Below are 14,626 nucleotides of genomic sequence, written 5' to 3' on the forward strand. Positions count from 1 at the left end.
GCCACTCATAAAATTTGCCTACAATAATAGTTATCATGCCAGCATTCAAATGGCACCGTTTGAAGCTCTATATGGTAGGAGCTGTAGATCTCCCATTGGTTGGTTCGAAGTTGCAGAAATAAAGTTGATAGGTCCAGACCTTGTGCATTAAGCTATGGAGAAGGTCAAGATCATTAAGGAGCAGCTGAAGATTGCTCAGAGCCGCAAGAGGTCTTATTTGAATGTTCGACGCAGAGATTTGGAGTTCAAAGAGGCTAATTGGGTATCTTTTGAAAGTTTCTCCTATGAAAGGCATAATGTAATTTGGGAAGAAAAGGAAATTGAGTGAAAGATATTGTCACACCCGAAAACCGAGGAGCGCGACCGGCGCTCACTCGAGTGAACCCGACCGAGCAAGCCTGTTAGATTTTATTCTACCCAAACTTATCCATGAATTGAGAAAATACATATTATCATTAATTAGACGAAAATGTGTTCATGTCTACAATACCAATTCATTTCCAATAGTTTCATCATTTTTAAAGTCCCAAATAGACAAGTAATACATCCACAACATAACATAGTTTGTCTTTCCCCAACACTAATACATAACCCACAGTATGTCTACGGAGCCTCTATAGATAAAGAAGAGTGCAATGATAATGCCGGCAACAAGGCCCCGGCTATACCTCAAACAGAATACACAAAGTACAAAAGATTTATGACTCCGGAATGAAGTGGGGCTCACCAAGTCAGCTGGGAAGAAGGTGCACTGCTATCAATGATCAATATCTCCTGCTGTGAAACCACCTACATCCATTTAAAGATACAGTGCCCACGGCAAAAGGGACATTAGTACCATCAAATAACACTAGTATGTATAATTAAACACCCTCCCAATAGAATGACAAATAATACAAATACGATTATTATAATATCAATGAAAGACTTAATCAACATCAAACCTCAATTTAGGATCAAAACAATGTTAAAATTAATTTCCACATCTCACATTGGGATATTTTAAGTATCGATATATCATTGTCCACAATACCATTATTCACAAAACTAGTACCACCGTACTCTTAGCACGGAGTCTGATCACGACACGATCGGCTAGGCCATCTCATTAGAGGCATCAACCACAATTTTTCTCAATATCAATACCATCGTCTTGGACACGGAGTCCGATCACGTACCGATCGGCTAGGCTATCCATTAGGGACATCAACCACAATTATCATTTCAATTACAATTTCCAGCACAATCACCACCATGTGTGCGGCATGGTGTCCGATCACGACCCGATCGGCTAGGCCGTCTTATTGGAGACATCAACCTTTTTATATCAATCATCGCATTTCATAATACTTTCACATCTTTTCATTTCATTGGCACTAGTGGCCATAATTATAAGATCATTATTGGCACGTTGGCCATATTCAGTATTTCATGCTTACCTTATCAATCTCAAATATCATTATCATCCTCAACAATAATTACAATTCAAATCAAGGTGTGTAGTACACATGTGAGCAATTTAGAGTCTAAGGCACATAGAGATATTTCACAAAACTTGGCATAATAGCCTTCATTTGAACTTGACTTAAAGTCGAAACATTATTAATGCACAGCCCATATTTTAGCACATCCTCAATTGGTAACATAACATGAATAAAGCATCTGGGATGCTTTTTTAACATATTTCTTTCAACACAATCTTACTCGGAAGAGCCAGTTTCATAATGAATCACTCGGGACTTACATAATTTACATGAATATCGTGGGATTTAATTCTAAGAGAAGAGTTTATCCAACATACCTCACTTGAGCTTCCTTACACTTTAAAACATTCCGAAATTCTTAGCAACTTTAATATATTTTAGAAATATAACAAATTGAATCAAAATTAGGAAGATGATCATGGTTCTAGCTCACTTGAGCATTTTATCAAACACTAGGTGTGCATAAGGCTTCAATGTCCTTTTTATGAAGGACTACATCATCCCACAACCCAATCTTTACCATTTTTAGCTCAACAATCATCCTACACCCTTTGATAACACATGCATGTAAAATAAACAAATATCATGCCCAGAAATTTATCTTGCTAGTTACCAATTTTCAGAAAATTTTGAAATTAGGGTTTCGGGTGTAGAATCTTACCTCTAGGATGAAGACCTAGTAAGCTTCCCTTCTTAATCTTCCAAAACTTGAGGAAGAATTGAGGAAAAATTATGGAAGAATACCTTCTCACTCTAGGGCACTCTCTCTCACTCTAAAATATCAGATTAAGTCTCAAAAATGGCACAAAGAGTGTATTTAACAAAATAGGGGTCGGGTTTTAAAAACCCAAGAATGGAGATCCGGAACAAGGTATGCGATCGCATAACCGATATATGGACCGCATATCGGTCGCATATTTGGTTACAAAATAGCCAAAAGAATTGCCTGTGTATGCGGTCACTATGCGGTCTGCATAACTGTTATGCGGTCGCATAATGCACTGCATAATAGTTTTGTGGTCGCATAGTCGACCGCATAGTTGCTTCCAACTGACCCAATCAACAGCCTCACTCTGCGGCTATTATGCGGTCCGCAGAGTGGTTCTGCGGTTGCATAATGGACCGCAGAAATGCACTTTTCCGCCAAATATTTTTCTTTACTTTTCGGTGCATTGTTCAACCCAAAAAGTCCGAGCCTAGTCGGGCACCATGAAACATTATTTTCTTTGCAAATTTTACCTGGCTTTACACTTAAGTACTTCGAAATTTTCCGGATTGTTACATTCTCCCCCGCTTAGGATCATTCGTCCTCGAATGAGGGTAAAAATCTGTCATTAGCATCTTATGCAACTCAGTTTGTTTCATACCACTTTCGGGCAGCCCCAAATTTGAGTAACTCGCAAAATTTCCAAAATTTCGCCAGAGTTTCCCTTGTAACTTGGCCTATCCACCTATCAGAGAGCCCTAGAAATATATCCTAACAGCACATACATAATCCAACGACGTAACATAATACAAAATAACACCAACTGTGGTCTCACAAGCAATATAATTCCAGAAAGGAACACCCTTAACGCCAATTGTACAAATGATACAAAATTCATAGAAAGCAACTCTTAGAATATTTCTCATAGATCACAACTTTATAAATACATGGCTATTCAAACAAATAAGGATACTTTTTCTTCATTTCTTCCTCGGCCTCCCAAGTAGCCTCTTCAACCTCTTGGTTTCGTCACAACACATTCACGGAGGCAATTTCTTTATTTCTCAATTTTCGGACTTGACGATCAATAATAGAAACTGGAATCTCTTCGTAAGTCAATTTCTCATTTACCTCAATAGTCTCAATCGGAACAATGAGTGTCGGATCTCCAACTACTTTCTTCAACATAGACACATGAAACATCGGGGGTACTAATGATATCTCAGGTGGTAGCTCAACCATGTACGCCACCTCACCGATCCTCTGAATGATTTTGTACGGTCCGACATACCTCGGACTCAATTTCCCTTTCTTACCAAATCGCATTACCCCTTTCATGAGGGAAACTTTCAAGAATACCCAATCATCTTCTTTGAACTCCAAATCCCTATGACGAACATCCAAATAGGATTTCTAACGACTCTGAGCAGTCTTCAAACACTCCTTAATGATTTTAACTTTTTCCATGGCCTGATGCACGAGGTCTGGCCCTATTAACTCTAATTCCCCAATTTCGAGCCACCCAATGGGAGATCTACATCTCCTACCATATAAAGCCTTGAACGGTGCCATTTGAATGCAAGCATGATAGCTATTGTTGTAGACAAATTCTAAGAGTGGTAAATGATCATCCCAACTACCTTTGAAGTTTAGAATGCAAGCACGCAATATATCCTCAAGCATCTGAATAGTCCACTCTGCCTGCCCGTCAGTCTGCGGGTGAAAGGTTGTACTAAGATTCACCTGATTACTCAAACCTTGCTGAAATTTCTTCCAAAAATTAGCAGTGAATTGTGCCCCCCGATCAAAAATGATGGAAACTGGGGTGCCATGAAACCTGACTATTTCTTTGATATGCAGCTGAGCATACTGCTTCGCTGTGTCGGTAGACTTAACCGGCAAAGAGTGTGATGATTTCCTGAGCCGATCCACAATTACCCAAATTGAGTCAAACTTGCACGAAGTGCGTTGTAATCCTACCACAAAGTCCATATTAATTATTTCCCATTTCCGTATTGGAATTTCTACGTGTAGTGCCAACCCGCCAGGCCTTTGGTGTTCGGCCTTCACTTGCTGACAATTCGGACATCTTGCCATAAAAGCTGCCACATTCCTCTTCATATCATTCCACCAATAGACTTCCTTAAGATCATGATACATTTTCGTAGAACCTAGGTGCACGGAATACCTAGAAGTGTGAGTTTCAATTATAATTCTTTCTCGGAGACCATCCACATTTGGAACACAGAGTCGGCCTTGGTACCTTAGTGTACCATCATCCATGCCAAGAGAAAAGGCCATGGTCTTATGCTTATGAATCCCCTCTTTCAACTTCACCAACAATGGATCGTTGTATTGCTTCTCTTTGACATCCACAAGAAGAGATGATTCAGCCCTATTTTGCACAATTACCCCTCCATCACTAGAGTCCGCAAGACGAACTCCCAAACTAGCCAACCGGTGAACTTCCTTGGCTAATGGCCTCTGATATGCCTCCAAGTGAGCCAAACTACCCATAGATTTCCGGCTAAGAGCATCCACCACAACATTAGCCTTCCTCGGATGGTATAAAATATCAATGTCATAATCCTTGAGTAATTCAAGACATCTTCTCTGCCTCAGATTCAACTCCTTCTGTTTGAAAATATATTGAAGGCTCTTATGGTCCGTGAATATATCTACATGGACTCCATATAAATAATGACGCTAAATTTTCAATGCAAATACCACCGCCGTAAGTTCTAAATCATATGTTGGATAGTTCTTTTCATGATTCTTTAGTTTCCTAGAAGCATAAACTATCACCTTCCCATGTTGCATTAATACATATCCAAGCCTGATTCTTGAAGCATCACAATATACCACAAATCCATCTATACCCTCTGGTAAAGTCAACACCGGCGCCATAGTCAATCTTGCTTTCAATTCCTGGAAACACTTTTCACAAGCACCTAACCATTGGAACTTAATTGCCGTCTACATCAATTTAGTCAATGGAGAGGCAAGAGTAGAAAACCCCTCCACAAACTTTCTGTAATATTCAGCTAAGCCTAAGAAACTGCGAATCTCTGTTGGAGTTGTAGGCCTCGGCCAATTCTTCACCGCTGAAATTTTCTGAGGATCAACCTTAATTCCCTCACTAGAAACTACATGACCCAAGAATATGACTGATTCAAGCCAAAATTCACACTTTAAAAACTTTGCATATAACTGGTGCTGATGCAGGGTTTGTAGAACTACCCTGAGATGATCGGCATGGTCTTCTCGACTTTGTGAATATACAAGAATATCGTCAATAAACACTATCACAAAAGAGTCGAGGAACGGCTTAAAAACTCGATTCATAAGATCCATGAAGGTTGCTGGGACATTTGTTAGCCCAAAAGACATCACCAAAAATTCAAAGTGCCCATACCGAGTTCTAAAAGCTATTTTCAAAATATCCCGCTACCTGATTTTCAATTGGTGATACCCGGATCTTAAATCAATCTTGGAGAAGTACCTAGTACCTTACAATTGATCAAACAAATCATCTATCCTTCGCAGTGGGTACTTATTCTTGATTGTGACCTTATTAAGTTGCCGATCGTCAATACACATTCTCAGTGACCCATCTTTTTTTATTACAAAAAGGACTGGTGCGTCCCAAGGCGACACACTTGGACGCATAAACCCTTTTCTAACAAGTCTCTCAATTGTTCCTTTAGCTCCTTCAATTCTACTGGTGCCATATTCAGACTTACAAGCTAAGTCTTTTACTCCATGTTTCTTTCATGTCTTTTATATACTACTTTTTATGCCTTACATACTCGGTACATTATTCGTACTGACGCCCCTATTGCCTCAGGGCCTGCGTTTCATGCCCACATGTGTAAGTAAAAAAGCTGACGGTCCCCCTTCTTAGGATCCTTGCTCAGCGAGAGTTGGTGTACTTCATTTGATCCAGAACTGCTATTGGATTTTGGTATGATATTTTTGTATACATATATGGGTATGATGGGGCCTAGTCCCGTCCTTTATATAACTGTACATTCTATTAGAGTTTTGTAGACAGTCATGTATAGTTGGATAGTATGTGGCCTTGTTGGATTCTATTTTGATATATAGTTGTCCATAGCAGATCCTAACGAGGACTCTCAGATATTTATTGATAGGATGCAGAGGACTTTGAGGATAATGAAGGCTACTGCGACTGAGTCAATTAAGCTAGCTTCCTATAGACTTTGGGATGTTGCAGTTAATTGGTACGAGTCTTGGGAGTTGTCCAGAGGTGAGGATGCCCTTCCAACAGTATGGCAGGAGTTTATAGAGGCTTTTCTTTGCCATTATTTGCCACCAGATCTTAGACGGGCCAGATTTGATAGGTTCTTGACCATTCGGCAGGGTAATATGAGTGTTCGGGAGTACAACCTTCAGTTTGATTCTTTGGCTAGGTATGCTACCACTATTGTAGCTAGGATTGAGGATCGGGGTCACCGTTTCGTGATGGGGTTGGAGCTGCACCTACTTAATGACTGTACGTCGATCTAACTTCAGCTAGTCATTGATATTTATCATATTCAAGCATACGCTCAGGGTGTAGAGGAGCGTAAATAGAAGTAGAGGGTTGACCGTGAGAATGATAGGGGCCAGAGTAAGAGAGCGAGAACTTAGGTCCTTTTGGTGAGTTTTGTGGTGGTCAGTGATAGCAGTACCCAAGGTATCCAGCCCAACCATCGGCAAGTTCACCCCCTCAGTTTGCCAATAGGATATTTGATCGCTCCACATATATAGGGCCTGGCCAAAGTTCTAGGGCCTCTAGTTCTCAGTATAGGGGTGAGTCAAGTCAGATGAGGCCGACCTTGCCACGATGTGCTCAGTGTGTGAAGCAGCATGCCGGGCAGTGCCTTGTGGGGTTGGGTGTTTGTTATACTTGTGTTTATCCAGGCCACGTTATGAGAGATTGTTCGACGAGAGGTGGTGCATGTATAGTTCAACCAGCGGGATCTCTAACTGGTTCATCATCATTAGTATGCCCCCCTAGTCAAGGTTCACAGGTACCAGCCAGTCGTGGTAGAGGAAGAAGTGGAGCATCTAGCTCGAGCGGTTCTTAGAACTGCATTTATGCCTTAGTAGGTCGACATGATCGGGAATCGTCACCTGATTTTGTTACAAGTATATTATCAGTATCCTTATATGATGTATATGCATTAATTGATCTAGGTTCCACCTTATCGTATATCACTCCATTGGTTGCTAGGAAGTTTGAGATAGAACCTGAGTTGATTGAAACTTTTGAAGTGTCTACATCTATTTGGGATCCAGTGATAGCTAGATGGTAATATAGAGATTGTATAGTAGTAGTTCATAATCATTCTACAGTAGCAGACCTGATTGAGTTAGATATGGTAGAATTTGCTGTCATAATGGGTATGTATTGGTTGGCTTCTTATTATACTAACGTTGATTGTAGATCAAAGATGGTTCGGTTCTGGTTTCCAGGGGAGCCAGTTCTGGAGTGGAAAGGTAATACTGCATCGGCGAGAGGTAGGTTTATTTCCTATAATATGGATGACACTTCAGGTGTTGGATTGGGTTGTGTATTGATGCAGCATGGTAAGGTTGCCACTTATTCTTCTAGACAACTAAGAAAGCACGAGAAGAATTACCCGACCCACGATATAGAGTTAGCTGCTGTGATTCATGAACTAAAGATGTGGAGGCACTATTAGAATGGCATACATGTTGATATCTATATGGATCATGAGATCCTTCAATATATCTTTAAGAACAAGGAATTGAATATACATCAGAGGTGATGGTTGGAGCTACTGAAAGACTATGATGCTGATATTTTATACCATTCAGGGAAGGCGAATGAAGTAACTGACTCCCTCAGTCGTAGATCTATAGTTAGCCGATCATATTTACAACCAGAGAAGAGTGAGATAGCCTATGGATTCATCAGCTAGCTAGTGTTGGAGTTCGATTACAAGATTCAGGTGATACTAGAGTTACTATTCAGGACACAACAACATTCTCTTTAGTAACTGAAGTGAAGGAACGCTTGTATGAGGATCCTGTGCTAGCTCACTACAAATATACTGCTCCTAAAAAAAAGTAGACACCATTTGAGATTACGGAAGATGGAGTCCTCAGATATCGAGTTCGATTATGTGTTCATAATATGGCAGTGCTGCGCCGACAGGTTATGGGAGAAACTCACTATTCTCGTTATTCTGTTCATCCAGGAGCAATGAAGATGTATCATGATATCAGGGAAATATACTGGTGGGACGAAATGAAGAAGGATATAGTAGAGTTTGTTGCTCAGTGCCCTAATTGTCAGTAGGTTAAGATTGAGCATCAGAAACCCGATGGATTATTGAAGGCTATAGAGATTCGACTTGGAAATGGGAAAGAATTAATATGTATTTCATCATAGGCTTACCTCGTACCCAGCGTAAGTTCGATTCTATATGGGTGATTGTTGATAGACTTACAAAATCAGCCTATTTTTTGCTTGTCAGGACTATGTATTCATCAGAACATTATGCAAGGCTTTACATTAAGGAGATGCTACGACTTCATGGTGTTCATATATCTATTATCTCAGATAGAGGTGCTCAGTTTACAGTTAATTTCTGGAGGTCCTTCCAAAAATGATTGGGGACATAGGTAAGTCTTAGTACAACATTTGATCCCCAGACAGACGGTCAAGCTAGGCGTACTATTCAGACACTTGAGGATATGCTACGGGTTTGTGTGATAGACTTTAGGGGTAGCTGGGATGATCATCTTCCGCTTATTGAGATTGCATATAATAATAGCTATCATTCCTGCATTGAGATGGATCCATACGAATATCTTTACGGAAGGAAGTGTAGGTAACCTATCAGATGGTTTGATGTTTGGGAAACTAAGTTAGTAGGACCAGAGTTGGTACAACAGGAAGTTGAGAAGATTAAGCTTATATGGGAAATGCTATTAGCAGCTCAGAATCGTCAGAAGTCCTATGCAGATAATCGATGATGAGACTTGGAGTTTCAGGTAGACGACTGGGTATTCCTAAAGGTACCACCAATGAAAGGCGTTATGAAATTCAGAAAGAAAAGCTTATCCTTTGGTACATTGGACCTTATAAGATCATACGAAGAGTAGGACATGTAGCATATGAGTTAGTGTTGCCTTCAAACTTAGAGTTCGTACATTCAGTATTTCATGTGTCTATGCTCCGTAAGTATATTAGAGATCCTTTTAGAGTCGTTCCAATTGACGATATTCAGGTCACAGAGCAGCTATCATATGAGGAAGCTCTCATTGCTATACTTGATAGACAAGTTTGGAGATTGAGAACTAAGGACGTAACTTCAGTTAAAGTACTTTGGAGAAATAAGAATGTGGAGGAAATGACTTGGGAAGCTGAAGATGACATGAAGTCTAGGTATCTTCACTTGTTTTGGCTTCCGGAGGAGGATCGGAGTGAGACATTATAGCCTTTAGGTGCGTATATGATATTGGATGCTTGTGTTAGTTACTGTCATTGGTCGTGTGAGGCCATTGGTGTTATTGATGATTGTGGCCCCGTGTGGCTTTGTATTGTTGGGTTTGCTGCATGACAGGTTGGTAGTAGTACGATTACAAAGGAGACTCTGTCAAAATTTCTATAGATCTTTGGAAGTTTAACATTCGAGGGCAAATGTTTCTAAGGGGGAAAGATTGTTACACCCTGTGCGTCCCAAGGTGACGTATAATGAATATGAGACTTGTTAATCATGATTTAAATGAGTATAAAGTCATAATATGACTATATATGATGTTTGGATATAAAATATAAAGTTTGGGAAAATCGGATTTGAGTTGCGGAAATCGACTAAGGATTTGCCTTGTAACGAAACTTTTTTGGAAATATTATATACCAAATTTAAGGTATTTTTATTTAGTTTCCAACACTCTTAATTATTCATTCATACGACATTCGGATAAAAAGATATAAGCATCTGAAGATGGGCCAATGCTAAGGTGCCAAGCTAGCACCTCTTTGACTTTTCAAAAGTGGATATATATATGACTTAAGTCTTCTTTTTCTTCATTTTTACATATACCACGAATAGAGAAGACCCATAAACTTACCCTTAAGCTTTCTATAAGGGTTTCAAAAAGGATTAACTTATCGGGTACGAAATCAAGAAGTGATAACATTAGAAACATCCCTAGGACGTAAGTATCATTATATCGCATCTCTTTTTCTTTGTAGTTTGAGATTTGGAAGGTACTTCGTGGTTACAAAAAACACCTACTTTCTGTATTTAAGATTTTCAAATATCAAGGATGGTTGATAAATTCATTTCCTAATAATTAGAACTCACGGGATGCTGATCGGAAGCCGTGAGTGCGATTTATTCCACTTGTAGTGGACTGTTTTGTAGTCCACTCGTGTTGGCCTCTTGTGCTACTGATTTATGGAGTTTGAAAGGATAAAGGGCGTGGAGAAACACCACATTTGGTAGGGTTGTGAGCTGGTCGCTCGTCATTGCAATTTCAGGCTAATTGATAACTTGTTGATTGAGTGTGTTATGGTATATTTGGATTTTTTGTTGTATTAAATTTCCTGAATTGTAGTTAAGTTATTTTTGAGTTGCTGATTGTATTCTGTTTTTGTCTCACGTAAAGTAGGCTTGAGGAAGCAGTAAAATAAGGGGAAATGATGTCCGTTTTGTTACATATTAAGTTACTTTTGTTATATAAATGAGAGAATCATTCGTAGATTGACAATAGCTTCACTGTCGTTGTTGTAGATTAAGGTGCAGTGAGCTGAGTTTAGCATTGTTATTAGACAGATTCCTATAAGGTATGTTAAATCTATCCCTTCTTTTCTTTTGGCATGATCCATATGATACAACAAAATGGACAAACACGCAACTTTCACAAATGACTCTATTCTTAGAAGTACTAGGGTTGCCTATGTTCTTGATTCCCCATATGTCCTATTATTATATCTTCTGTTCACGTGTCTTAGAAAATACGTAAGTTGATAAAGTTTATTTCGTGATATTAGCCAAAGGTAAATTGATCTTATGACATTCCGAGAGATCTTATTGACTTACTTCTTATGCATTGCATTCATTAATACATCTACATTGACTCATGACCAGATGACGTTATATACGCCTATATTATATGTATATGTGGTATGGGTAAAGGTTACGATCTTATATACGCACCACCACCTGATCAGTTGGTGTACGTCAATGATTTTGCCCACTGAGGCCGAGATGATATGATGTGATGCCCTCAGCAGATTGATGAAGTTATGTATGCATATACCTATGCATGATATGACATTTATACGCATATGCATGACATTATAAATGTTTCATGATTCACAGAGCTATTCAGACTTAAAAGTTGAGTCATTTACTCCATGTTTCTTTCATGTCTTTTATATACTGATTTTTATGCCTTACATACTCGGTACATTATTCGTACTGATGCCCCTATTGCCTGGGGGGCTGTGTTTCATGCCCGCAAGTGTAGGTAAATAGGCTAACGGTCCCCCTTCTTAGGATCTTTGCTCAGCAAGAGTTGGTGTGCTCCATTTGATCCGAAACTACTATTGGGTTTTGGTATGATATTTGTGTATACATATATGGGTATGATGGGGCCCAGTCCCATCCTTTATATAGTTGTACACTCTAGTAGAGGTTTTTAGACTGTCATGTATAGTTGGATAGTATGTGGCCTTGTTGGCTTCTATTTTGATATATAGTTATCCATAGCAGCCTTGTCGGCTCGCCCTACCATATATATATATATATATATATATATATATATATATATATATATATATATATATATATATATATATATGTATGTATGTATGTGTGTGTGTATGTGTGTGTGTGTGTATGTATGTATGTCTTTTGGGCCTTTTTCCTCACGTATGTTATTCACATGGTTCAACAGTTTATTGACTGATGTTATGCATGTCCTATCCCTATTTCATGTTTATATCTTAGACGTATGCTTAAGGGTGTTCAAAAGGTAGGACTCGGGCAATCGTCATGGCCCATCGGTTTGGGTCGTGACAAAAGTGGTATTAGAGCAGTTCCGAGCGTGTCTTGAAGAGTCTTCTTTATGAGTGTGTTGTGCACAATACTTATAAACAGGAGGTTGCAGGACATATATGATGTTATCCTCCCTTCTTATCTTAGATCGTGCGATATAAGGATTCATTTTCCTATTGATATGTTATGTTTTTTGCGATGCCCAGGAAGGCTACAGCCGCCCAGAAGGGCAAGTCCGTGACTAATGAGACTATAAGTCAAGAGCCACGAGTTACCAGGCTCGGGGAGAGTCTCATAGTGAGACTTCATCTCAGACTTCACATACCCTGCCCTTTCTAGAGGATATCTAAGGGGTAGTAGCCCCAGCAACCGCGCCAGTACCCCCATCTCCTCAGCCAGATGCACCGGGTTCGGAGATGAGATATGTTATTCAGGTATTGACTCGATTAGTGGCCGCACAGGCTCGGAGCCAGGAGGTAGGTATTGGTTATGCAGATAGGGCCATCAGTGCGAGGGTTCGCGATTTAGTTAATTTGGACCCTACGGTATTCACTGGAGCAGATCCAAATGAGGACCCTCAGGTATTTATCTATAGGATGTAGAGGACTTTGAGGGTAATGAAGACTTCTGGGACTGAGTCAGTTTAGCTAGCTTCCTATAGAATTCGGGATGTTGCAGTTAATTGGTACGAGTCTTGGGAGTTGGCCAGAGGTGAGGATGCCCTTCGGGCATTATAACAGGGGTTTACAGAGGCTTTTCTTCATCATTATTTGCCACCTGAGCTTAGATGGACCAAAGTTGATAGGTTCTTGACCCTTCGGCAGGGTAATATGAGTGTTCGGGAGTACAACCTTCAGTTTGATTCTTTGGCTAGGTATGCTCCCACTATTGTAGCTAAGATCGAGGATCGGGTTCACCGGTTCGTGATGAGGTTGGAACCGCACCTGCTTAATTACTGTATGTCGGTCTCATTTTAGCCATGCATTGATATTTCTCGTATTTAGGCATACGCTCAGGTTGTATATGAGTGTAAACATAAGTAGAGGGTTGATCGTAAGCATGATAGGGGCCAGAGTAAGAGAGCGAGATCTTTAGGTCCTTCTGGTGAGTTTTGAGGTGATCAGAGATAGAAGTACCCGAGGTATCCAGCCCAGCCATAGGCTAGTGCACCCCCTCAGTTTGCCGGTATGAGGTTTGATCGCTCCACATATTCAGGGCCCAGTCAGAGTTCTAGGGCCTCTAGTTCTCAGTATAGGGGTGGAAGGCTTTATCTTCCATAGCTATGCGGCTCCAAGATTTGCACGTAAGGTGCTGAAGTGTAGCATGAGTACAACCGAACCATGTACTTGATAAGTATTTTATCTAACCTCAGAGAAATAGTGGCGAGGTTTTAAGTTAAAGGATACCTACTTATTATTTGTACCTGTGCAGATGATACACAAATAATCATGTGATGAATGAAACAAGAATAAAAAAGATAGAGGGCCCCAGAATATCATCGCTTCTCAGTCTCACAACACGATACCATGATAAAAATCAAAAGACATGGATAACCATAATACATTTCTTCTCCGTTGTGAGGCGCAACCCGATCCCCCTCCCCCCTCTCTCTCTCTCTCTCTCTCTCTCTCTCTCCATCTATATATATATATATATATATATATATATATATATATATATATTAACAAATATTATTTCGGTATGCAACCCGATCCCATATATTTAATAATTATTATTGTGGTGTGCACCCTATGTCATATCTCATATCAATAGTATATCATATGAAATCACAATAACAACCAAACACGGGAATAGTTCACAATGTAACATTAAGAAGTCGAACACACAGTATCCAACTAGGTAGTACAACTCGACAGAGTAGAATGAGTAGTTTAACATCAATAAATAGTCTACCATACATAGTGACAAGGCTTCCACAAAGTATATCAAACAATTAATTTACAAGTCACCCAATCTTGTTAAACAAAGGAGAGTACTACACGAAACGAGCAAAGATGTTTATCAAGTAGGAACATGGATCAAATGAAGGCATCTAATATATGGAATCAGGTAACAAGTAGAAGCATGTAGCAAGAAAAGACATTTAATTAGTGAAGGCATATGGTAAGTAGAGCATATAGTAAGTGAACACATATAGTAAGTTAAAACATGTAGTGAGTGAAAACATGTAGTAAGCTAAGGCATTTAACAAGTAAATCATGTGACAATTAGAGGCATGTAACATATATATGCTAATAACATGTAGAGACACAAATTCGAAGAAGACATATAATAGAAGTAATTCAAGTGAAAGCGCAGGTGTAACAGTAACAAACAAGGTAAAGACATAGCTACACAGTACGGGCCAAAGAGAAAACACAACGATAACT

At 39.6% G+C, this 14,626-nt stretch overlaps 1 protein-coding gene across 1 annotated transcript; it reads left to right on the top strand.

The window, feature by feature from the left end:
* The first annotated feature begins 9,197 nt into the window (after positions 1 to 9,197).
* On the top strand, positions 9,198 to 9,665 carry LOC138892255 (uncharacterized). The gene has a single exon (XM_070175959.1). The coding sequence runs from the start codon at positions 9,198 to 9,200 to the stop codon at positions 9,663 to 9,665; it is 468 nt and encodes a 155-aa protein (XP_070032060.1).
* The last annotated feature ends 4,961 nt before the right edge of the window (positions 9,666 to 14,626 follow it).

The sequence above is a fragment of the Nicotiana tomentosiformis genome, chromosome 5, assembly GCF_000390325.3.
Source record: "Nicotiana tomentosiformis chromosome 5, ASM39032v3, whole genome shotgun sequence".
In the NCBI taxonomy this organism is placed as follows: domain Eukaryota; kingdom Viridiplantae; phylum Streptophyta; class Magnoliopsida; order Solanales; family Solanaceae; genus Nicotiana; species Nicotiana tomentosiformis.

Coding starts and splice junctions, on each gene's coding strand:
- LOC138892255 (XM_070175959.1), top strand. CDS start 9,198: ATGATGAGACTTGGAGTTTCAGGTAGACGACTGGGTATTCCTAAAGGT.